Below are 25905 nucleotides of genomic sequence, written 5' to 3'. Positions count from 1 at the left end.
ATGTAACTGAGCCCCAAGGCCTCGTCAAGGCATATCTCTATATTGGGGTCCCTAGCTCTATGACCCTAACTGTGTGTCATCTCATTGCAATTAAAAACTGCTATGGGTGGAGAGGGGTAACTAAGGACTTTCTTATATAGGAGATGGAAAAAACATGGCCGAAAGGGGCGGAGCTGTGTTCACATTCAGAAAAAAAAAAAAAAACTACATATAACTGAATAGGATAACTGAAGTGAGCACTAATATATATATATGAGTGCAAGCCAAAAATACATACTATATATATAAGAATAAGGCTGCACATCAAACTTGGATAATGGTATAATGCCTCAAGCATATGGAAAAATATTGGAATATACAATGAAAAATGCTACTTGCTAATTTGAACATGTGAATAATGAATTGCATACCTGCCATGAATATTAGGAAAAAGGAGATATTTAGCAATCGCATTGATCAATGTAACTGAGCCCCAAGGCCTCGTCAAGGCATATCTCTATATTGGGGTCCCTAGCTCTATGACCCTAACTGTGTGTCATCTCATTGCAATTAAAAACTGCTATGGGTGGAGAGGGGTAACTAAGGACTTTCTTATATAGGAGATGGAAAAAACATGGCCGAAAGGGGCGGAGCTGTGTTCACATTCAGAAAAAAAAACTACATATAACTGAATAGGATAACTGAAGTGAGCACTAATATATATATATGAGTGCAAGCCAAAAATACATACTATATATATAAGAATAAGGCTGCACATCAAACTTGGATAATGGTATAATGCCTCAAGCATATGGAAAAATATTGGAATATACAATGAAAAATGCTACTTGCTAATTTGAACATGTGAATAATGAATTGCATACCTGCCATGAATATTAGGAAAAAGGAGATATTTAGCAATCGCATTGATCAATGTAACTGAGCCCCCAAGGCCTCGTCAAGGCATATCTCTATATTGGGGTCCCTAGCTCTATGACCCTAACTGTGTGTCATCTCATTGCAATTAAAAACTGCTATGGGTGGAGAGGGGTAACTAAGGACTTTCTTATATAGGAGATGGAAAAAACATGGCCGAAAGGGGCGGAGCTGTGTTCACATTCAGAAAAAAACTACATATAACTGAATAGGATAACTGAAGTGAGCACTAATATATATATATGAGTGCAAGCCAAAAATACATACTATATATATAAGAATAAGGCTGCACATCAAACTTGGATAATGGTATAATGCCTCAAGCATATGGAAAAATATTGGAATATACAATGAAAAATGCTACTTGCTAATTTGAACATGTGAATAATGAATTGCATACCTGCCATGAATATTAGGAAAAAGGAGATATTTAGCAATCGCATTGATCAATGTAACTGAGCCCCAAGGCCTCGTCAAGGCATATCTCTATATTGGGGTCCCTAGCTCTATGACCCTAACTGTGTGTCATCTCATTGCAATTAAAAACTGCTATGGGTGGAGAGGGGTAACTAAGGACTTTCTTATATAGGAGATGGAAAAAACATGGCCGAAAGGGGCGGAGCTGTGTTCACATTCAGAAAAAAAAACTACATATAACTGAATAGGATAACTGAAGTGAGCACTAATATATATATATGAGTGCAAGCCAAAAATACATACTATATATATAAGAATAAGGCTGCACATCAAACTTGGATAATGGTATAATGCCTCAAGCATATGGAAAAATATTGGAATATACAATGAAAAATGCTACTTGCTAATTTGAACATGTGAATAATGAATTGCATACCTGCATAACTGCATACCTACTTTTTCTGAATGTGAACACAGCTCCGCCCCTTTCGGCCATGTTTTTTCCATCTCCTATATAAGAAAGTCCTTAGTTACCCCTCTCCACCCATAGCAGTTTTTAATTGCAATGAGATGACACACAGTTAGGGTCATAGAGCTAGGGACCCCAATATAGAGATATGCCTTGACGAGGCCTTGGGGCTCAGTTACATTGATCAATGCGATTGCTAAATATCTCCTTTTTCCTAATATTCATGGCAGGTATGCAATTCATTATTCACATGTTCAAATTAGCAAGTAGCATTTTTCATTGTATATTCCAATATTTTTCCATATGCTTGAGGCATTATACCATTATCCAAGTTTGATGTGCAGCCTTATTCTTATATATATAGTATGTATTTTTGGCTTGCACTCATATATATATATATATTAGTGCTCACTTCAGTTATCCTATTCAGTTATATGTAGTTTTTTTTCTGAATGTGAACACAGCGCCGCCCCTTTCGGCCATGTTTTTTCCATCTCCTATATAAGAAAGTCCTTAGTTACCCCTCTCCACCCATAGCAGTTTTTAATTGCAATGAGATGACACACAGTTAGGGTCATAGAGCTAGGGACCCCAATATAGAGATATGCCTTGACGAGGCCTTGGGGCTCAGTTACATTGATCAATGCGATTGCTAAATATCTCCTTTTTCCTAATATTCATGGCAGGTATGCAATTCATTATTCACATGTTCAAATTAGCAAGTAGCATTTTTCATTGTATATTCCAATATTTTTCCATATGCTTGAGGCATTATACCATTATCCAAGTTTGATGTGCAGCCTTATTCTTATATATATAGTATGTATTTTTGGCTTGCACTCATATATATATATTAGTGCTCACTTCAGTTATCCTATTCAGTTATATGTAGTTTTTTTTTTCTGAATGTGAGCACAGCTCCGCCCCTTTCGGCCATGTTTTTTCCATCTCCTATATAAGAAAGTCCTTAGTTACCCCTCTCCACCCATAGCAGTTTTTAATTGCAATGAGATGACACACAGTTAGGGTCATAGAGCTAGGGACCCCAATATAGAGATATGCCTTGACGAGGCCTTGGGGCTCAGTTACATTGATCAATGCGATTGCTAAATATCTCCTTTTTCCTAATATTCATGGCAGGTATGCAATTCATTATTCACATGTTCAAATTAGCAAGTAGCATTTTTCATTGTATATTCCAATATTTTTCCATATGCTTGAGGCATTATACCATTATCCAAGTTTGATGTGCAGCCTTATTCTTATATATATAGTATGTATTTTTGGCTTGCACTCATATATATATATTAGTGCTCACTTCAGTTATCCTATTCAGTTATATGTAGTTTTTTTTTTCTGAATGTGAACACAGCTCCGCCCCTTTCGGCCATGTTTTTTCCATCTCCTATATAAGAAAGTCCTTAGTTACCCCTCTCCACCCATAGCAGTTTTTAATTGCAATGAGATGACACACAGTTAGGGTCATAGAGCTAGGGACCCCAATATAGAGATATGCCTTGACGAGGCCTTGGGGCTCAGTTACATTGATCAATGCGATTGCTAAATATCTCCTTTTTCCTAATATTCATGGCAGGTATGCAATTCATTATTCACATGTTCAAATTAGCAAGTAGCATTTTTCATTGTATATTCCAATATTTTTCCATATGCTTGAGGCATTATACCATTATCCAAGTTTGATGTGCAGCCTTATTCTTATATATATAGTATGTATTTTTGGCTTGCACTCATATATATATATTAGTGCTCACTTCAGTTATCCTATTCAGTTATATGTAGTTTTTTTTTCTGAATGTGAACACAGCTCCGCCCCTTTCGGCCATGTTTTTTCCATCTCCTATATAAGAAAGTCCTTAGTTACCCCTCTCCACCCATAGCAGTTTTTAATTGCAATGAGATGACACACAGTTAGGGTCATAGAGCTAGGGACCCCAATATAGAGATATGCCTTGACGAGGCCTTGGGGCTCAGTTACATTGATCAATGCGATTGCTAAATATCTCCTTTTTCCTAATATTCATGGCAGGTATGCAATTCATTATTCACATGTTCAAATTAGCAAGTAGCATTTTTCATTGTATATTCCAATATTTTTCCATATGCTTGAGGCATTATACCATTATCCAAGTTTGATGTGCAGCCTTATTCTTATATATATAGTATGTATTTTTGGCTTGCACTCATATATATATATTAGTGCTCACTTCAGTTATCCTATTCAGTTATATGTAGTTTTTTTTTTTTTTTCTGAATGTGAACACAGCTCCGCCCCTTTCGGCCATGTTTTCTTTTTCGCTCCTAATTGGGAGACCCAGACAGTGGGTGTATAGCTACTGCCTCTGGAGGCCGCACAAAGAACTACACTTAAAAGTGTAAGGCCCCTCCCCTTCTGGCTATACACCCTCCCGTAGGAGTACGGATTCCTCAGTTTTAGCTTTGTGCGCAAGGAGGTCAGACACGCACGCATAGCTCCATTGTTTTTAGTCAGCAGCAGCTGCTGACTATGTCGGATGGAAGAAAAGAGGGTCTATACAGACTCCCAGCATGCTCCCTTCTCACCCCACTTATGTCGGAGGTGTTTGTAAGGTTGAGGTACCCATTGCGGGTACGGCGGCAGGAGCCCACATGCTGATTCCTTCCCCATCCCTTTTTACAGGGCTCTGGGTGAAGTGGGATTTACCGGTCTCCAGGCACTGAGACCGTGCTCCATCTACAGCCCCTGGAGAAGATGCTGGATGGAGCGGAGTACATCAGGGACATGGCCCTGCTTCCTTAAGGTACTCTGTGTCCCCGTGCATTTGGCGCTCACACCGCAGCATGCTGGGTGTTGTAGTGCGCCGGGGGACATCAGCGCTGCGGCGCCTGTGCCATGGCCTCATTCAGCTTAGCTGAAGCAGGCACACTTATGGGAATCGGCCGCGCCGGCCGCTGGGACTGCGGCACGGCTGGCACTTGTAGTGCGCCGGGGACTTCAGCGCGGCCTGCGCTTTTGCGGCGGCCGCGCTGATAACTACAGTCCCCGGCTTTTGCGGCCTGCTTCCGTTCGTTCCCGCCCCCAGACCTGCCAGTCAGGAGAGGGGCGGGACGCTGCCCACGTCTAGGACTCGGTCGCGCCGGCCGCTGGAACAGCGGCGCGGCTGGCACTTGTAGTGCGCCGGGGACTTCAGCGCGGCCCGCGCTTTTACGGCGGCCGCGCTGATAACTCGAGTCCCCGGCTTTTGCGGCCTGCTTTCGTTCGTTCCCGCCCCCAGACCTGCCAGTCAGGAGAGGGGCGGGACGCTGGCCAGTGCATCAGCGCTGAGGGCTGGAGTCGTTTTTACATACTCCAGCCCTCACAGTCAGCACAGAGGGGACACTGTTCCCGCACTTTTGTTTGGGAACTCCCACGGACCGCCCCTCTCCACATTAGCCGGCAGCCATTCTTGCTGACACGCTGAGCTGCAGAGGGGAGCCGGGGAGACCCAGACAAGGCATTCTGCAGCCTCTTACCCGCTGTTCAGCGGGCGGTAAGCAGCCCTCAGGGCTCACCCCCTCTTGTGCTCGTAGTATTCTTAGTATTTTGTTGCTACAAATACTTGGTATTACATAGCGCTGGTCGCCCTTTGGCTATAGACTCTCTCACATGCAGAGAGCCAGCAGCATGTCGCCCGTAAAACGCAAGGGTGCCAAGGCACAGACATTGTATGCTTCCTGCACCGCATGTGGGACTTTTCTACCGGCAGGCTCCACGGACCCCCATTGTGTGCAGTGCTCGGCCCCTGCGGCGCTTGCACAGTCGGGACCTCTGCTGGACGTGTCCCAGGGTGTACCACCTGTGAATGCTGTCCAGGTGACAGGAACTGAGTTTGCAGCTTTTGCTGACAGAATGTCTCTCACTATGTCACAAATTCTTGACACATTGCGAGCTAGGCCTGTACTTCAGACCACGGACACTGTGCATGTATTGCCCCCTGGTCCCCCTCAGCTCCTAGCTCCGGGACGGGCATCTACACCTCAGGGTGAAGACTCTGACTCGGACGATGGCCCCGGGCAGCCTAAGCGGGCTCGTTATGACGGGCCTTCACATTCATCTCAATGGTCTGGATCCCAGCGGGATGAATCTATGGGTGATGAGGCGGACGTAACTGATCAGGATTCTGATCCTGGGACCGCTCTCAATCTAGATACACCAGATGGTGACGCCATAGTTAATGATCTTATATTTAACATCAATAAGATGTTGAATATTTCCCCACCAGCTCCTCCTGTAGAGGAGTCAGCTTCGCAGCACGAGAGAATCCATTTCAGATACCCTAAGCGTACATTAAGCACTTTTCTGGACCACGCTGACTTCAGAGACGCAATCCAGAAACCCCACGCTTATCCTGAAAGGCGTTTTCCTAAACGACTTAAAGATACACGCTACCCTTTTCCCTCTGAAGTGGTCAAGGGTTGGACCCAGTGTCCAAAAGTGGATCCTCCAATTTCCAGGCTTGCAGCTAGATCCTTGGTTGCTGTTGAAGATGGAGCGGCACTTAAAGATGCCACTGACAGGCAGATGGAGCTCTGGCTGAAATCCATCTATGAAGCGATTGGAGCGTCATTAGCGCCTTCTTTTGCGGCCGTATGGGCACTCCAAGCTATCACGGCCGGGCTTGCGCGAGTCGACTCAGTCACACGTGCATTTGCCCCGCAGGTAGCACCATTGACCTCGCAAATGGCGGCATTCGCGTCGTACGCGATTAATGCTGTTCTGGACGCTACAAGCCGCACGGCAGTGGCGTCAGCCAACTCAGTTGTTTTGCGTAGGGCTCTGTGGTTGAGACATTGGAAAGCAGATTCTCATTCCAAGAAGTGCTTAACCAATTTGCCTTTTTCTCGTGACCGATTGTTTGGAGAGCGTTTGGATGAAATCATCAAACACTCCAAGGGTAAGGACTCTTCCTTGCCACAACACAGACAAAACAAGCCCCAACAGAGGAGGGGTCAGTCTGGTTATCGGTCCTTTCGAGGACAGGGCAGGTCCCAATTCGCCTCGTCAAAAAAGACTCAAAAGGACCAGAGACGTTCAAATTCTTGGAGGTCTCAGTCACGCCCAAAAAGACCAGCCGGAGGAACCGTTGCCAAAACGACGTCCTCCTGACTTGCGGTCTCCGATGCCCACACCCGCGGTCGGTGGGAGGCTGTCCCACTTTGGCGACATTTGGCTAGCAAGCGTCAAGGACCGTTGGGTGAGAGATATTCTATCTCACGGGTACAGGATAGAGTTCAGTTCTCGTCCGCCAACTCGTTTCTTCCGAACTTCTCCACCACCAGACCGAGCCGATGCTCTGTTGCAGGCGGTGGCCGCTCTAAAGGCGGAAGGAGTGGTGACCTCCGTCCCTCTTCAGGAACAGGGTCACGGTTTTTACTCCAATCTGTTTGTGGTCCCAAAAAAGGACGGATCGTATCGTCCCGTCCTGGATCTGAAGTTGCTCAACAGACACGTAAAAGTCAGGAGGTTCCGGATGGAATCCCTACGCTCCGTCATAGCCTCAATGTCTCAGGGAGATTTTCTAGCATCAATAGACATCAAAGATGCGTATCTCCACGTGCCGATTGCACCAGAGCATCAGCGTTTCCTACGTTTCGTCATACACGACGAGCACCTACAGTTCGTAGCGTTACCCTTCGGTCTGGCAACAGCCCCCCGGGTCTTCACCAAAGTCATGGCAGCAGTAGTAGCTGTTCTGCACTCGCAGGGTCACTCGGTCATCCCGTATCTAGACGACCTGCTTATAAAGGCATCCTCTCAAGAAGCATGCCAACACAGTCTGAAGGTGGCGCTAGACACCCTCCAGACTTTCGGGTGGATTATCAACTTTCCAAAGTCTCATCTAACCCCGACCCAATCTCTGACTTATCTTGGCATGGAGTTTCATACTCTATCAGCGATAGTGAGGCTTCCACTGGACAAGCAGTGCTCGCTACGGACTGGAGTGCAATCTCTCCTTCAGAGCCAGTCGCACTCACTGAGGCGCCTCATGCATTTCCTAGGAAAGATGGTAGCAGCAATGGAGGCAGTCCCGTTCGCGCAGTTTCATCTGCGCCCTCTCCAATGGGACATTCTGCGCCAATGGGATGGGAAATCGACGTCCCTCGACAGGACTGTCTCCCTCTCTCAGACTGCCAAGGACTCTCTACGTTGGTGGCTTCTCCCCAACTCATTGTCACAGGGAAAGTCGTTCCTTCCCCTGTCCTGGGCAGTGGTCACGACAGATGCGAGCCTATCAGGGTGGGGAGCGGTGTTTCTCCACCACAGGGCTCAGGGGACGTGGACTCAGGAAGAGTCCACCTTGCAGATCAATGTTCTGGAAATCAGAGCAATCTATCTTGCCCTGCGAGCCTTCCAACAATGGCTGGAAGGCAAGCAGATTCGGATTCAGTCGGACAATTCCACGGCGGTGGCGTACATCAACCACCAAGGGGGAACACGCAGTCGCCAAGCTTTTCAAGAAGTCCAGCGGATTTTGACGTGGGTGGAAAGCAGAGCGTCCACCATATCTGCAGTTCACATCCCAGGCGTGGAAAACTGGGAAGCGGACTTTCTCAGTCGCCAGGGCATGGACGCAGGAGAATGGTCCCTTCACCCGGACGTGTTTCAACAGATCTGTTACCGCTGGGGGTCGCCGGACGTCGATCTGATGGCGTCACGGCACAACAACAAGGTCCCAGTTTTCATGGCACGGTCTCACGATCACCGAGCGCGGGCGGCAGACGCCTTGGTTCAGGATTGGTCGCAGTTCCGACTCCCCTATGTGTTCCCACCTCTAGCATTGTTACCCAGAGTTCTCCGGAAAATCAAGTCCGACTGCCAGCGAGCCATACTCGTCGCTCCAAATTGGCCAAGAAGGTCGTGGTACCCGGATCTGTGGCATCTCACGGTAGGCCAACCGTGGGCACTACCAGACCGTCCAGATCTGCTGTCTCAAGGGCCGTTTTTCCATCTGAATTCTGCGGCCCTGAACCTGACTGTGTGGCCATTGAGTCCTGGATCCTAGCGGCCTCAGGTTTGTCTCAGGGAGTTGTTGCCACAATGAGACAGGCTAGAAAACCATCCTCAGCTAAGATCTATCACAGGACGTGGAAGATATTCTTAGCGTGGTGCTTGGCTCAAGGGTTTTCTCCCTGGCCATTTGCATTGCCAATTTTTCTTTCCTTCCTGCAGTCTGGGTTGGAAAAAGGTTTGTCCCTTAGCTCGCTTAAGGGTCAAGTCTCCGCGTTATCCGTATTCTTTCAGAAGCGCTTGGCACAGCTTTCTAAAGTACGCACGTTTCTCCAAGGAGTTTGTCATATCGTTCCTCCTTACAGACGGCCATTGGAACCCTGGGATCTGAACAAGGTTCTCCTTGCTCTTCAAAAGCCGCCTTTCGAGCCCTTGAAAGAGGTTCCCCTTTCTCGGCTTTCACAAAAGGTAGTTTTTCTTGTAGCGGTCACATCTCTTCGAAGAGTGTCCGAGCTGGCGGCGTTATCTTGCAAATCTCCCTTCCTGGTGTTTCACCAGGACAAGGTAGTACTGCGTCCAATTCCAGAGTTTTCTCCCAAGGTGGTTTCTTCCTTTCATCTCAATCAGGATATCACTTTGCCATCTTTGTGTCCGCATCCAGTTCACCAATTTGAAAAGGGTTTACATCTGTTGGACCTGGTGAGAGCACTCAGGATTTACATTTCTCGCACGGCGCCTCTACGCCGTTCGGATGCGCTCTTTGTCCTAGTCGCTGGTCAGCATAAGGGATCGCAAGCTTCCAAATCCACCCTGGCGCGGTGGATCAAGGAACCAATTCTTCACGCATACCGTTCTGCTGGGCTTCAGATTCCATCTGGACTGAAGGCCCATTCTACCAGAGCCGTTGGTGCGTCCTGGGCGTTGAGGCATCAGGCTACGGCTCAGCAAGTGTGCCAGGCGGCTACCTGGTCGAGTCTGCACACATTTACCAAACACTATCAAGTGCATACCTACGCTTCGGCAGACGCCAGCCTAGGTAGACGGGTCCTTCAGGCGGCGGTGGCCCACCTGTAGGAAGAGGCTGTATGACAGCCCGTTCATGTGGTATCTTTTTACCCACCCAGGGACTGCTTTTGGACGTCCCACTGTCTGGGTCTCCCAATTAGGAGCGAAAAAGAAGAAGGGAATTTTGTTTACTTACCGTAAATTCCTTTTCTTCTAGCTCCAATTGGGAGACCCAGCACCCGCCCTATCTGTTTTTAGGGTTTCGTTTTTTCGGGTGCACATGTTGTTCACGTTGTTTCTTAAGTTCTCCGATCTAGTTATCGGATTGAATTTGGTTTTGAAACTGTTATTGGCTTTCCTCCTTCTTGCTTTGGTACTAAAACTGAGGAATCCGTACTCCTACGGGAGGGTGTATAGCCAGAAGGGGAGGGGCCTTACACTTTTAAGTGTAGTTCTTTGTGCGGCCTCCAGAGGCAGTAGCTATACACCCACTGTCTGGGTCTCCCAATTGGAGCTAGAAGAAAAGGAATTTACGGTAAGTAAACAAAATTCCCTTCTTTTCCATCTCCTATATAAGAAAGTCCTTAGTTACCCCTCTCCACCCATAGCAGTTTTTAATTGCAATGAGATGACACACAGTTAGGGTCATAGAGCTAGGGACCCCAATATAGAGATATGCCTTGACGAGGCCTTGGGGCTCAGTTACATTGATCAATGCGATTGCTAAATATCTCCTTTTTCCTAATATTCATGGCAGGTATGCAATTCATTATTCACATGTTCAAATTAGCAAGTAGCATTTTTCATTGTATATTCCAATATTTTTCCATATGCTTGAGGCATTATACCATTATCCAAGTTTGATGTGCAGCCTTATTCTTATATATACAATCTTGCACTAAGGCGTCTGCCGCCAGAGCTCTGTGATCGCGAGACCGTGCCATGAAGGTTGGGACCTTGTTGTTGTGCCGGGACGCCATTAGGTCGACGTCCGGCCTTCCCCAGCGGCGACAGATTTCCTGAAACACGTCCGGGTGAAGGGACCATTCCCCTGCGTCCATGCCCTGGCGACTGAGGAAGTCTGCTTCCCAGTTTTCTACGCCGGGGATGTGAACTGCGGATATGGTGGAGGCCGTGGCTTCCACCCACATCAGAATCCGCCGGACTTCCTGGAAGGCTTGCCGACTGCGTGTCCCCCCTTGGTGGTTGATGTATGCCACCGCTGTGGAGTTGTCCGACTGAATTCGGATCTGCCTTCCTTCCAGCCACTGCTGGAAGGCTAGTAGGGCAAGATACACTGCTCTGATTTCCAGAACATTGATCTGAAGGGTGGACTCCTGCTGGGTCCACGTACCCTGAGCCCTGTGGTGGAGAAAAACTGCTCCCCACCCTGACAGACTCGCGTCTGTCGTGACCACCGCCCAGGACGGTGGTAGGAAGGATCTTCCCTGTGATAATGAGGTGGGAAGAAGCCACCACTGCAGAGAGTCCTTGGCCGTCTGGGAAAGGGAGACTTTCCTGTCCAGGGATGTTGACTTCCCGTCCCATTGGCGGAGAATGTCCCATTGAAGAGGGCGCAGATGAAACTGCGCAAACGGAACCGCCTCCATTGCCGCCACCATCTTCCCGAGGAAGTGCATGAGGCGTCTTAAGGAGTGCGACTGACTTTGAAGGAGAGCCTGCACCCCAGTCTGTAGTGACCGCTGCTTGTCCAGCGGAAGCTTCACTATCGCTGAGAGAGTATGAAACTCCATGCCAAGATACGTCAGTGATTGGGTCGGTAACAGAGTTGACTTTGAGAAGTTGATGATCCACCCGAACGTCTGGAGAGTCTCCAGTGCAACATCCAGGCTGAGTTGGCATGCCTCCTGAGAGGGTGCCTTGACAAGTAGATCGTCCAAGTAAGGGATCACAGAGTGTCCCTGAGAGTGCAAGACTGCTACCATTGCCGCCATGACCTTGGTGAACACCCGTGGGGCTGTCGCCAGACCAAATGGCAGAGCTACGAACTGAAGATGGTCGTCTCCTATCACGAAGCGTAGAAAGCGTTGGTGCTCTGTAGCAATCGGCACGTGGAGATAAGCATCTTTGATGTCTATTGATGCTAGGAAATCTCCTTGAGACATTGAGGCAATGACTGAGCGGAGGGATTCCATCCGGAACCGCCTGGCGTTCACATGCTTGTTGAGCAGTTTTAGGTCCAGAACAGGACGGAATGAGCCGTCCTTTTTTGGCACCACAAAGAGATTGGAGTAAAAACCTTGTCCTCGTTCCCGAAGAGGAACAGGGACCACCACTCCTTCTGCTCTTAGAGAATGCACCGCCTGCAGAAGGGCATCTGCTCGGTCGGGGTGTGGGGAAGTTCTGAAGAACCGAGGCGGAGGCCGAGAACTGAACTCTATCCTGTACCCGTGAGACAAAATGTCTGTTACCCACCGGTCTTTGACCTGTGGCAGCCAAATGTCGCAAAAGCGGGAGAGCCTGCCACCGACCGAGGATGCGGAGGGAGGCGGCCGAAAGTCATGAGGTAGCCGCCTTGGAAGCGGTACCTCCGGTTGCTTTCTTGGGGCGTGAGTGAGTCCGCCAGGAATCAGAGCTCCTTTGCTCTTTCTGAGTCCCTTTGGACGAGGAGAATTGGGGCTTGCCCGAGCCTCGAAAGGACCGAAACTTTGACTGCCACTTCCTCTGTTGAGGTTTGTTTGATCTGGGCTGGGGTAAGGAGGAGTCCTTACCTTTGGACTGTTTAATGATTTCCGCCAATTGCTCACCAAACAGTCTGTCTCCAGATAGTGGCAAGCTGGTTAAACATTTTTTAGAAGCAGAATCTGCTTTCCATTCTTTTAACCACAAGGCTCTGCGCAAAACTACAGAGTTGGCGGATGCCATTGAGGTACGGCTCGTAGAGTCTAGTACCGCATTGATAGCGTAGGTCGCAAACGCAGACATTTGCGTAGTTAAGGACGCCACTTGCGGCACTGCTGGACTTAAGAAAGAGTCCACCTGTGCCAGACCAGCTGAAATAGCTTGGTGCGCCCACACGGCCGCGAATGCTGGAGCAAACGACGCGCCAATAGCTTCATAGACAGATTTCAACCAAAGGTCCATCTGTCTGTCATTGGCATCTTTAAGTGAAGCCCCATCCTCCACTGCAACTATGGATCTAGCTGCAAGCCTGGATATTGGAGGGTCCACTTTCGGACACTGGGTCCAGCGCTTGACCACGTCAGGGGGAAAGGGATAACGTGTATCCTTCAGACGTTTGGAAAAACGCTTGTCCGGATAAGCATGGTGTTTCTGGATTGATTCTCTGAAGTCAGAGTGGTCCAGAAAAGTACTCAATTTACGCTTGGGATACAGAAAATGGAATTTCTCCTGCTGGGCAGCTGCCTCCTCTGCTGAAGGGGCTGGGGGAGAAATATCCAACAGCCTATTGATGGCCGCTATAAGGTCATTTACCATGGCGTCACCATCTGGCGTATCCAAATTGAGTGCGGTGTCAGGGCTAGACTCCTGATCACCCACCTCTGTCTCATCATATAGAGACCCTTCTCGCTGAGACCCTGACCCGCGTGATGACGTGGAGGGTCTCTCCCAGCGAGTTCGCTTAGGCGGCCTGGGACTGTCGTCAGAGTCAGAGCCCTCAGCCTGTGATGCCTGGGACCCCCTTGAAGTACGGATTAGTTCCAACTGAGGGGGACCGGGGAACATAGACACAGCAGTGTCCATGGTCTGAGCAACTGGCCTGGACTGCAAGGTCTCCAGGATTTTTGTCATGGTCACAGACATTTTGTCAGCAAAGACTGCAAATTCTGTCCCCGTCACCGGGGCAGGGTTCACAGGCGTCTCTGCCTGGGCTACCACCACAATAGGCTCTGGCTGCCGAAGTGCCACTGGGACTGAACATTGCACACAATGAGAGTCGTTGGAGCCTGCTGGTAGATTAGCCCCACATGCTGTACAAGCAGTGTATACAGCCCGTGCCTTGGCACCCTTGCGTTTTGTGGATGACATGTTGCTGTCTCCTCCGAGCAATATAGGGGTATACAGCCAAGAAGCGACCGTACAGTGCAGTATATATATATATATATCTGGTACAGGAAAAAGTACACCAAAATAACACTGTGGCACTAGTGGGGCCAGCACTAATGTGCTGCTTACCGCCCGCTATGCGGGTGTGTGGTCGCCAGAAATCCCTAGTCTGGGTCTCCCAGAGCCTGTGTCCGTTCCCCAGCCAGACTGCATGCAGGAATGGCTGCCGGCGTCTCTGTGGAGGGGGGGCGGGCCCTGGGCGTGCTCAGACCAAAAGCGGGAAACCTGCGTCCCACTGTGCCTAGTGAGAGGGCTGGAGCATGTAAATAAGGCTCCAGCCCTCGGCGCTGACGATTGCACAGCGTCTGTCCCATTCCCTGAGTGACAGGGAGGGGGCGGGAACGAAGCGGAGCTAGGCCGCAAAAGCCGGGGACTAAATTTATAAGCGCCGCCGCCGTAAAAGCGCGGTCGGCGCTAAGTCCCCGGCGCACTACAAGTCCCAGCCGCGCCGCCGCTCCGAGAGTGGCCGGCGCGGTAGTTCCCAGCACATGAAGTCACACAGCTAAGCTGCTGTGACTCAAACCCCCGCGTGCAGCGCTACTGTCCCCGGCGCACTAACACACCCAGCAAGTCTGGCGTGTGCGTGCCTGTCTGTACGGGGACACAGAGTACCTGAAAGTTGCAGGGCCTTGTCCCTGAACGGTACCCAGCTCCGTATCCAGCAGGTTCACTGGGTCTGTGGATGGAGCCCGGCCTCAGGGCTTGGGGGCCGGTAAGATCCCACTTCCTCAGAGCCCCTCAGGGGGATGGGGAAGGAAAACAGCATGTGGGCTCCAGCCTCTGTACCCGCAATGGGTACCTCAACCTTACAAACCACAAGTGGGGTAAGAAGGGAGCATGCTGGGGGCCCCATATGGGCCCTCTTTTCTTCCATCCGACATAGTCAGCAGCTACTGCTGACTAAACAGTGGAGCTATGCGTGGATGTCTGACCTCCTTCGCACAAAGCAGAAAACTGGTGAGCCAGTGATCCCACTGGGGGTGTATAGCCAGAAGGGGAGGGGCCTTACACTTTTTAGTGTAATTGCTTTGTGTGGCCTCCGGAGGCAGTGCTATACACCCAATCGTCTGGGTCTCCCAATGGAGCGCCGAAGAAAAGAATTTTTCCAATTGGGTTTCATTAAAAATTTTGCACAGTTTACCTCCTATAGTTGTTTGTGCATTGCTGGCTGCAGAATGAGTGAACTGAGAATCCTTCAGTGAGCGCATTCTGATGGGAGAATTTGTAACTCTTTTACTGAGCTCATGTATGACCACAGATTACATCAAAGAATGCAAAATGTTTAATGAAACCCAATTGCGAATTTTTTTTGTAACCCCAAATACTTGTATACTTGGATCACTAAGCCGCGTCCGCTGCTCTTCACGTCTGTTTTTCTGCTTTCTGCAGGGGTTGTGGACAGCGAGGATATTCCCTTGAATCTCAGCAGAGAATTGCTGCAGGAAAGTTCCCTCATACGGTGAGAAAGGGAGTATGGCCGGGTTCTGTGCAGGCATTCCAGAGCGAAAAATCATTTTTGGAACAATTTGGAATAATTTTTGCCTTCTCCAGCCCCCAGGTTGCACTGTCTAGATTGCTGACTGCAGAATGAGTTATCTGAGGATCCATCAGTGAGCTCGTTCTGACTTGAGATTTTTTTTTGAATTCTAATCCTCTTTCTCTGACCGCCTCACATCTGATTGATGTAAAGCCTAGTGATAAAAATCAGGATGGAGAATCTGAAATAATAAGCCTAGTAGTTACCATATTTTTCATTTTATAAGACGAACCTCAAATTTAGAGATAAAAAAAGGTAAAAAAAAAAATTGGGGTCTGTCATACTCTTGGGGTGTCTTACCAGAGGGGGGCGCTGGAGCGGTGGTGGAGCAGGGTCACAAGAGGCAGGGGCGGTGCTGGAGAAGGGCGATGCTGCGGTGGGGGACTGTACTGGCTTTGGAGGCTGTGTGGAGCAGGGCGGTGTGGGCTGTGTGGAGCAGGGCGGTGTGGCAGGTGCTGCGGTGGGGGCTGTGCTGGCTTTGGAGGCTGTGTGGAGCAGGGCGGTGTGGCAGGTGCTGCGGTGGGGGACTGTACTGGCTTTGGAGGCTGTGTGGAGCAGGGCGGTGTAGCAGGTGCTGCGGTGGGGGCTGTGCTGGCTTTGGAGGCTGTGTGGAGCAGGGCGGTGTGGCAGGTGCTGCGGTGGGGGACTGTACTGGCTTTGGAGGCTGTGTGGAGTAGGGCGGTTTGGCAGGTGCTGCGGTGGGGGCTGTGCAGGCTGTGTGGAGCAGGGCGGTGTGGCAGGTGCTGCGGTGGGGGACTGTACTGGCTTTGGAGGCTGTGTGGAGCAGGGCGGTGTGGCAGGTGCTGCGGTGGGGCTGTGCAGGCTGTGTGGAGCAGGGCGGTGTGGCTGGTGCTGCGGTGGGGGGTGTGCAGGCTGTGTGGAGCAGGGCGGTGTGGCTGGTGCTGCGGTGGGGGCTGTGCAGGCTGTGTGGAGCAGGGCGGTGTGGCAGGTGCTGCGGTGGGGGGCTGTACTGGCTTTGGAGGCTGTGTGGAGCAGGGCGGTGTGGCAGGTGCTGCAGTGGGGGCTGTGCAGGCTGTGTGGAGCAGGGCGGTGTGGCAGGTGCTGCGGTGGGGGCTGTGCAGGCTGTGTGGAGCAGGGCAGTGTGGCTGGTGCTGCGGTGGGGGGTGTGCAGGCTGTGTGGAGCAGGGCGGTGTGGCTGGTGCTGCGGTGGGGGCTGTGCAGGCTGTGTGGAGCAGGGCGGTGTGGCAGGTGCTGTGGTGGGGGCTGTGCTGGCTGTGGAGAATGTGTGGAGCAGAGCAGTGTGGCAGGTGCTGTGGTGGGGGCTGTGCTGGCTGTGGAGAATGTGTGGAGCAGGGCGGTGTGGCAGGTGCTGCGGTGGGGGTGTGCAGGCTGTGTGGAGCAGGGCGGTGTGGCAGGTGCTGCGGTGGGGGGTGTGCAGGCTGTGTGGAGCAGGGCGGTGTGGCAGGTGCTGCGGTGGGGGGGGTGCAGGCTGTGTGGAGTAGGGCGGTGTTGCAGGTGCTGCGGTGGGGGTTGTGCAGGCTGTGTGGAGCAGGGCGGTGTGGCAGGTGCTGCGGTGGGGGTGTGCAGGCTGTGTGGAGCAGGGCGGTGTGGCAGGTGCTGCGGTGGGGGGTGTGCAGGCTGTGTGGAGCAGGGCGGTGTGGCAGGTGCTGCGGTGGGGGGTGTGCAGGCTGTGTGGAGCAGGGCGGTGTGGCAGGTGCTGCGGTGGGGGTGTGCAGGCTGTGTGGAGCAGGGCGGTGTGGCAGGTGCTGCGGTGGGGGTGTGCAGGCTGTGTGGAGCAGGGCGGTGTGGCAGGTGCTGCGGTGGGGGGTGTGCAGGCTGTGTGGAGCAGGGCGGTGTGGCAGGTGCTGCGGTGGGGGGTGTGCAGGCTGTGTGGAGCAGGGCGGTGTGGCAGGTGCTGCGGTGGGGGGGGTGCAGGCTGTGTGGAGTAGGGCGGTGTTGCAGGTGCTGCGGTGGGGGTTGTGCAGGCTGTGTGGAGCAGGGCGGTGTGGCAGGTGCTGCGGTGGGGGTGTGCAGGCTGTGTGGAGCAGGGCGGTGTGGCAGGTGCTGCGGTGGGGGGTGTGCAGGCTGTGTGGAGCAGGGCGGTGTGGCAGGTGCTGCGGTGGGGGGTGTGCAGGCTGTGTGGAGCAGGGCGGTGTGGCAGGTGCTGCGGTGGGGGGTGTGCAGGCTGTGTGGAGCAGGGCGGTGCAGTAGGTGTCCCAGATGCTCTGTCAGCGGTGTGGACTTCAGAGAAATGGCGCCTGGAATCTGCGCCATTTTCCTCAAGTCCATGATGGGAGTTGTAGTTCTGCAGCTGCTGGAGATCCACAGATCGGAGCACACTGTCCTGGAACCCGTTCGCTTTTGCGGTGCTTCCTGGGGCTCGGATGTGACCGCTGCGCAGCACATACATGTCGTACAGGACGTTGGATAGATAAATGGAGTATTATTTGAATTCCCTTCTTACATAGGAAGCTGCGGGAAGTGCTGCAGAGACGACTCGTCAAATTCTTCCTCGATCAAAGCAAGAAGGATCCAGAAAAATACAAAAAATTCTTTGAGGACTACGGGCTTTTTATCCGAGAAGGAATCGTGACCACCCAGGAGCAGGACGTGAAGGTGCGGGGCCGCGGCGGATACAAATGCGGTGACTGTTTGTATAACTTTCATATACTAGGCTCATCCATCATTATTTTTGCAGGAAGATATTGGAAAACTTCTGCGCTTTGAGTCGTCCTCCCTTCCTGCAGGAGAACAGACCAGCCTCGCAGAATACGCCACTCGCATGCCAGCGGGATCCCGCAACATCTACTACTTGTGCGCACCCAACCGCCACCTCGCGGAGCACAGCCCTTACTACGAGGCCATGAAGCAGAAGCAGACAGAGGTGCCGCTCATGATCTCCCCATCCTGTATGCCCTTCTGCACCCCTTTTTCTTCCCCTGAGCCCCCCGTCGTCCTTGTCTCTCCAGGTCCTCTTCTGTTACGAGCAGTTTGATGAGCTCACGCTGCTGCACTTGCGGGAGTTTGAGAAGAAGAAGCTGATCTCGGTTGAGACTGACATCGTGGTGGATCATTACAAGGAGGAGAAATTCGAGGACAGCCGGGCAGGTAGCCGTCATGTCATCTGGCACTGGTTTGGGGTAAGGAGATGACTTTGGGCACTTACACCTCACGTCTCACTTCTCCTTCAGCTTCGGAGAAACTGAGCGAGACGGAGTCTGAAGATCTAATGGCCTGGATGAGGAACGGACTGGGGACCCGAGTCACCAATATCAAGGTAAATGCAGCCCCCAAGTATAGAAAGATAATAAATCAGTCCATCCATCCCTCTCTACCTCCCCCCTCCATCCATCCATCCCTATATCTATCCATCACTTCATCCATCCATCCCTCCATCCCTCCCTCCATCCATCCCTCCATTCATCCCTCCCTCCATCCATCCCTCCATCCATCCCTCCATTCATCCATCCCTACCTCCCTCCATCCATCCCTCCATCCATCCCTCTCTCTCTACCTCCCCCCTCCCTCCATCCATCCCTCCATCCATCCCTCTCTCTCTACCTCCCCCCTCCCTCCATTCATCCATCCCTACCTCCCTCCATCCATCCCTCCATCCATCCCTCCCTCATCCATCCCTCTCTCTCTACCTCCCCCCTCCCTCCATCCATCCCTCCATCCATCCCTCTCTCTCTACCTCCCCCCTCCCTCCATCCATCCATCCATTATTATTATTATTATACCGCCATTTATTCCATGGCGCTTTACATGTGAAAGGGGTATACATAATAGGGACAGGTACAATAATCCCTCCCTCCCTATTACTGTTCTTCTTCATGCAGGTCACCCCTCGTCTGGACACTCACCCGGCCATGATTACGGTGTTGGAGATGGGGGCGGCCAGACATTTCCTCCGCACACAGCAGCTTGCTAAAACAAATGAAGAACGAGCGCAGCTCTTGCAGCCCACCCTGGAGATCAACACTGGGTGAGTATCTGCCTAAATAGGACCTCACAGACAGTAGCTGAGCAATGTGTCCGGCCCTTGGCGCTCGGGAGCACTGGTGACGAGGTCTCCTAGATATTGGTGCTGTTGGTTGGGCCATGGTGGTGTGGTGATGGGTTACCGTGCTAGTATCTTCTATAGCCATATTGCAGCCGTATTCTCCCTTCCTTTTTCCACTCGCAATTTACAACTTTTCTGATCATCTTGTGACGCGAACTCCACAATATAGAGAAAAATTATGGCTGTAACGTTATGAGGTCTCCAATTTGTGTGTGAGTTTCTTTTGTCTTTTCCACTTCTCAATAATGTCACTCACAGGTGATGGGCGAAGATTTAGGAGAGAAGAAATGTTATGAACGGACCTGTTACATCGGTGGCTCCTATTACAGGATGCGCTGGTATCAGTGAGCTCTGCACCACCAGCCGATCTGTCACATGTTAGTAAAGGCAGACTGGATGGCGGGGGGGCCAAAGGTTATACACCGGGGGCGAGAGGGCCAAAGGTTAGACACCGGGGGCGAGAGGGCCAAAGGTTATACACCGGGGGTGAGAGAGCCAAAGGTTATACACCGGGGGCGAGAGGGCCAAAGGTTAGACACCAGTGCGAGAGGGCAAAAGGTTATACACCAGTGCGAGAGGGCCAAAGGTTATACACCGGGGGCGAGAGGGCCAAAGGTTGTACACCAGGGGCGAGAGGGCCAAAGGTTATACACCAGGGGCGAGAGGGCAAAAGGTTATACACCAGTGCGAGAGGGCCAAAGGTTAGACACCGGAGGCGAGAGGGCCAAAGGTTAGACACCGGGGGCGAGAGGGCCAAAGGTTAGACACCAGTGCGAGAGGGCCAAAGGTTAGACACCGGAGGCGAGAGGGCCGAAGGTTAGACACCGGAGGCGAGAGGGCCAAAGGTTAGACACCAGTGCGAGAGGGCCAAAGGTTATACACCGGGGGCGAGAGGGCCGAAGGTTATACACCAGGGGCGAGAGGGCCAAAGGTTATACACCAGGGGCGAGAGGGCCAAAGGTTATACACCAGTGCGAGAGGGCCAAAGGTTATACACCGGGGGCGAGAGGGCCAAAGGTTATACACCGGGGGCGAGAGGGCAAGAGGTTAGACACCGGGGGCGAGAGGGCCAAAGGTTAGACACCGGGGGCGAGAGGGCCAAAGGGTAGACACCAGTGCGAGAGGGCCAAAGGTTATACACCGGGGGCGAGAGGGCCAAAGGTTATACACCGGGGGCGAGAGGGCCAAAGGTTAGACACCGGGGGCGAGAGGGCCAAAGGTTAGACACCGGGGGCGAGAGGGCCAAAGGTTAGACACCAGGGGCGAGAGGGCCAAAGGTTAGACACCAGTGCGAGAGGGCAAAAGGTTATACACCAGTGCGAGAGGGCCAAAGGTTATACACCAGTGCGAGAGGGCCAAAGGTTATACACCGGGGGCGAGAGGGCCAAAGGTTAGACACCGGGGGCGAGAGGGCCAAAGGTTAGACACCGGAGGCGAGAGGGCCAAAGGTTAGACACCAGTGCGAGAGGGCCAAAGGTTATACACCGGGGGCGAGAGGGCCAAAGGTTAGACACCGGGGGCGAGAGGGCAAGAGGTTAGACACCGGGGGCGAGAGGGCCAAAGGTTAGACACCGGGGGCGAGAGGGCAAGAGGTTTGACACCGGGGGCGAGAGGGCCAAAGGTTTGACACCGGGGGCGAGAGGGCCAAAGGTTAGACACCAGTGCGAGAGGGCCAAAGGTTAGACACCGGGGGCAAGGGGGAAGGAGGTTATACACCGGGGCGAGAGGGCCAAAGGTTAGACACCGGGGGCGAGAGGGCCAAAGGTTAGACACCGGGGGCAAGGGGGAAGGAGGTTATACACCGGGGTGAGAGGGAAGGAGGTTATACACCGGGGCGAGAGGGCCAAAGGTTATACACCGGGGCGAGAGGGCCAAAGGTTAGACACCAGTGCGAGAGGGCAAAAGGTTATACACCAGTGCGAGAGGGCCAAAGGTTATACACCGGGGGCGAGAGGGCCAAAGGTTAGACACCGGGGGCGAGAGGGCCAAAGGTTAGACACCGGAGGCGAGAGGGCCAAAGGTTAGACACCAGTGCGAGAGGGCCAAAGGTTAGACACCGGCGGCGAGAGGGCCGAAGGTTAGACACCGGAGGCGAGAGGGCCCAAGGTTAGACACCAGTGCGAGAGGGCCAAAGGTTAGACACCGGCGGCGAGAGGGCCAAAGGTTAGACACCGGCGGCGAGAGGGCCGAAGGTTAGACACCGGAGGCGAGAGGGCCAAAGGTTAGACACCAGTGCGAGAGGGCCAAAGGTTATACACCGGGGGCGAGAGGGCCAAAGGTTATACACCAGTGCGAGAGGGCCAAAGGTTATACACCGGGGGCGAGAGGGCCAAAGGTTAGACACCGGGGGCGAGAGGGCAAGAGGTTAGACACCGGGGGCGAGAGGGCCAAAGGTTAGACACCGGGGGCGAGAGGGCCAAAGGTTAGACACCGGAGGCGAGAGGGCCAAAGGTTAGACACCAGTGCGAGAGGGCCAAAGGTTATACACCGGGGGCGAGAGGGCCAAAGGTTATACACCAGGGGCGAGAGGGCCAAAGGTTAGACACCAGTGCGATAGGGCAAAAGGTTATACACCAGTGCGAGAGGGCCAAAGGTTATACACCGGGGGCGAGAGGGCCAAAGGTTAGACACCGGGGGCGAGAGGGCAAGAGGTTAGACACCGGGGGCGAGAGGGCCAAAGGTTAGACACCGGGGGCGAGAGGGCCAAAGGTTAGACACCGGGGGCGAGAGGGCCAAAGGTTAGACACCGGGGGCGAGAGGGCCAAAGGTTATACACCGGGGGCGAGAGGGCCAAAGGTTATACACCAGGGGCGAGAGGGCCAAAGGTTAGACACCAGTGCGAGAGGGCAAAAGGTTATACACCAGTGCGAGAGGGCCAAAGGTTATACACCGGGGGCGAGAGGGCCAAAGGTTAGACACCGGGGGCGAGAGGGCAAGAGGTTAGACACCGGGGGCGAGAGGGCCAAAGGTTAGACACCGGGGGCGAGAGGGCCAAAGGTTAGACACCGGGGGCGAGAGGGCCAAAGGTTAGACACCGGAGGCGAGAGGGCCAAAGGTTAGACACCGGAGGCGAGAGGGCCAAAGGTTAGACACCGGGGGCGAGAGGGCCAAAGGTTAGACACCGGAGGCGAGAGGGCCAAAGGTTAGACACCGGAGGCGAGAGGGCCAAAGGTTAGACACCGGAGGCGAGAGGGCCGAAGGTTAGACACCGGGGGCGAGAGGGCCGAAGGTTAGACACCGGGGGCGAGAGGGCCGAAGGTTAGACACCGGGGGCGAGAGGGCCAAAGGTTAGACACCGGGGGCGAGAGGGCCAAAGGTTAGACACCGGGGGCGAGAGGGCCAAAGGTTAGACACCGGGGGCGAGAGGGCCAAAGGTTAGACACCGGGGGCGAGAGGGCCAAAGGTTAGACACCGGGGGCGAGAGGGCCAAAGGTTAGACACCGGGGGCGAGAGGGCCAAAGGTTAGACACCGGGGGCGAGAGGGCCAAAGGTTAGACACCGGGGGCGAGAGGGCCAAAGGTTAGACACCGGGGGCGAGAGGGCCAAAGGTTAGACACCGGGGGCGAGAGGGCCAAAGGTTAGACACCGGGGGCGAGAGGGCCAAAGGTTAGACACCGGGGGCGAGAGGGCCAAAGGTTAGACACCGGGGGCGAGAGGGCCAAAGGTTAGACACCGGGGGCGAGAGGGCCAAAGGTTAGACACCGGGGGCGAGAGGGCCAAAGGTTAGACACCGGGGGCGAGAGGGCCAAAGGTTAGACACCGGGGGCGAGAGGGCCAAAGGTTAGACACCGGGGGCGAGAGGGCCAAAGGTTAGACACCGGGGGCGAGAGGGCCAAAGGTTAGACACCGGGGGCGAGAGGGCCAAAGGTTAGACACCGGGGGGCGAGAGGGCAAGAGGTTAGACACCGGGGGCGAGAGGGCCAAAGGTTAGACACCGGGGGCGAGAGGGCCAAAGGTTAGACACCGGGGGCGAGAGGGCCAAAGGTTAGACACCGGGGGCGAGAGGGCCAAAGGTTAGACACCAGTGCGAGAGGGCCAAAGGTTAGACACCGGGGGCAAGGGGGAAGGAGGTTATACACCGGGGCGAGAGGGCCAAAGGTTAGACACCGGGGGGCGAGAGGGCCAAAGGTTAGACACCGGGGGCAAGGGGGAAGGAGGTTATACACCGGGGCGAGAGGGCCAAAGGTTAGACACCGGGGGCGAGAGGGCCAAAGGTTAGACACCGGGGGCAAGGGGGAAGGAGGTTATACACCGGGGTGAGAGGGAAGGAGGTTATACACCGGGGCGAGAGGGCCAAAGGTTAGACACCGGGGGCAAGGGGGAAGGAGGTTATACACCGGGGCGAGAGGGCCAAAGGTTAGACACCGGGGGCGAGAGGGCCAAAGGTTAGACACCGGGGGCAAGGGGGAAGGAGGTTATACACCGGGGTGAGAGGGAAGGAGGTTATACACCGGGGCGAGAGGGCCAAAGGTTAGACACCGGGGGCAAGGGGGAAGGAGGTTATACACCGGGGCGAGAGGGCCAAAGGTTAGACACCGGGGGCGAGAGGGCCAAAGGTTAGACACCGGGGGCAAGGGGAAAGGAGGTTATACACCGGGGTGAGAGGGAAGGAGGTTATACACCGGGGCGAGAGGGCCAAAGGTTATACACCGGGGCGAGAGGGCCAAAGGTTATACACCGGGGCGAGGGGGAAGGAGGTTGTACATCGTAGGGGCGAGGGGGTAGGACGTTGTACATCGGGGGGGCGAGGGGGAAGGACGTTGTACATCGGGGGGGCGAGGGGGAAGGACGTTGTACATCGGGGGGGCGAGGGGGAAAGATGTACATCGGGGAGGCGAGGGGGAAAGATGTACATCGGGGAGGCGAGGGGGAAAGATGTACATCGGGGAGGCGAGGGGGAAGGACGTTGTACATTGGGAGGCGAGGGGGAAAGGAGATTGTACAGAGGGGGCGAGGGTTCTGCCCTGCATGCAGGGAGCCGGATGTTATATATGGGCGGTAACAAGGCAGATGTTCTACACTGGTGATGCTGGGGCTGGGTGTTATACACTGGGGGGCAGAATGAGTCAGCGAGCCCATGTGGCCTAATATATTTCTCCATATATTGCATATTGCTGTGATGCTTTTAGTTCTGGTCACAAACCTGCAGAAAGACCAGGATAGTGCTGATAATGCAGATGAGAACAAGCATCTGTAAGTTGTGTAAATTATCCCCAAATTGATATGAAATCCATTTATGTTTTTGGATTCTTATTACTGCGCCCCCTGGTGGCAGAACCAGAAATTCTATAGAATAGGAAAATAAAAAGTAACGGGCCGTGAATTTCCTAATGTGTATGTGGAGTATTGGTCGGTGGTGTTACACAGCTCCTTCTAGATAGGGCGTGATAATATATGTGACCCTGCTACAGCAGAAATAAGCCGAGCCTGTGACCACTTTCTGTGACCCCTCGGTCTGATTTTTCAGGCATCCTCTTATTAAGAAGCTCGGACAGCTGAAGGACACAGACCAGGATCTGGCCAAGTTGCTTCTGGATCAGGTAAGATACAAGCCGTGGCCATAGTGGAGCGTTATACGTGAGTCTTTGCCCTTTTATTAACTATGGGTTTATAAACCCAAGTACCGCCATAAATTGCATAAGTACTGACGCCCTCATATATCATCATATATCCCATGTGCAGTATTCATCAATGCGATCAGGCTCGGTCGGCACATCATGGCTGCCTGCTGTATCACTACCTTCCTACACTTTGTCCTTAAATCTCTATATTGTTGCACACAGATCTATGAGAACGCCATGATCGCCGCCGGGCTGAATGACGACCCCCGGCCCATGGTAGGGCGTCTCAATGAGTTGCTAACTAAAGCCCTGGAGAAGCATTGATCACGTCCATCATCCTCCTCTAAGACCTGCTCCCGGGACCGATGGACCCCATCCTGGATGCCAGAAAGCGTTTTGGGATTTTGGGCACGCAGCATCAATCTGACACAGCCGCCATGTTTCCTATGGAAAGAAAAAACGGAAAGAGATCATCTGCATGTATTTATTGGACGGTCGCCGCACCTCGGCCCCAGGATTCCCCAGTGCACGGCCATGGAGTAATTCTGGTTCAAGGGAACCATTGTTGTAAATGTTACACTTATAACCAAGAAATATTAAAGATGTCGCTAATTTGTACAGTCACTTAATATTTTGTCTATTTGTTTTGTTATGCTTGTCATTACCTGAGAATAGCTGACGCAATCAGAGCCGGCTTTGATAGTATTGGTTAAAAGGGAATCTGTCAGTAGGTTTTTGACACCTAATCAGAGCACAGCATAACGTAGGGGCAGAGATCCTGATTCCAGCAATGTGTCACTTACTGGGCAGCTTAGTGTAGTTTTTATAACACCATTGTTTAATCAGCAGGAGATTATCATTACAGGACTACTTGGGTAGTCCAGTGTATTCATGGGCTCTGTA

General features: G+C 52.7%; 1 protein-coding gene across 1 annotated transcript in view; it reads left to right on the top strand.

The window, feature by feature from the left end:
• Nucleotides 1-25626, top strand: part of TRAP1 (TNF receptor associated protein 1) — a 56356-nt gene extending 30730 nt beyond the window's left edge. Inside the window, 8 exon segments of the mRNA XM_075319781.1 lie at nt 15270-15339; nt 17847-17994; nt 18077-18262; nt 18348-18486; nt 18570-18655; nt 19218-19363; nt 24909-24981; nt 25225-25626. Coding sequence (XP_075175896.1) covers nt 15270-15339; nt 17847-17994; nt 18077-18262; nt 18348-18486; nt 18570-18655; nt 19218-19363; nt 24909-24981; nt 25225-25326 — 950 coding nt within the window. The 3' untranslated portion in view covers nt 25327-25626.
• The last annotated feature ends 279 nt before the right edge of the window (nt 25627-25905 follow it).

The sequence above is a fragment of the Anomaloglossus baeobatrachus genome, chromosome 7 (assembly GCF_048569485.1).
Source record: "Anomaloglossus baeobatrachus isolate aAnoBae1 chromosome 7, aAnoBae1.hap1, whole genome shotgun sequence".
Taxonomy (NCBI): Eukaryota; Metazoa; Chordata; class Amphibia; order Anura; family Aromobatidae; genus Anomaloglossus; species Anomaloglossus baeobatrachus.
The sequence above is the reverse complement of the archived record's forward strand: the minus strand, read 5'-3'. Positions and strand labels throughout refer to the sequence as shown.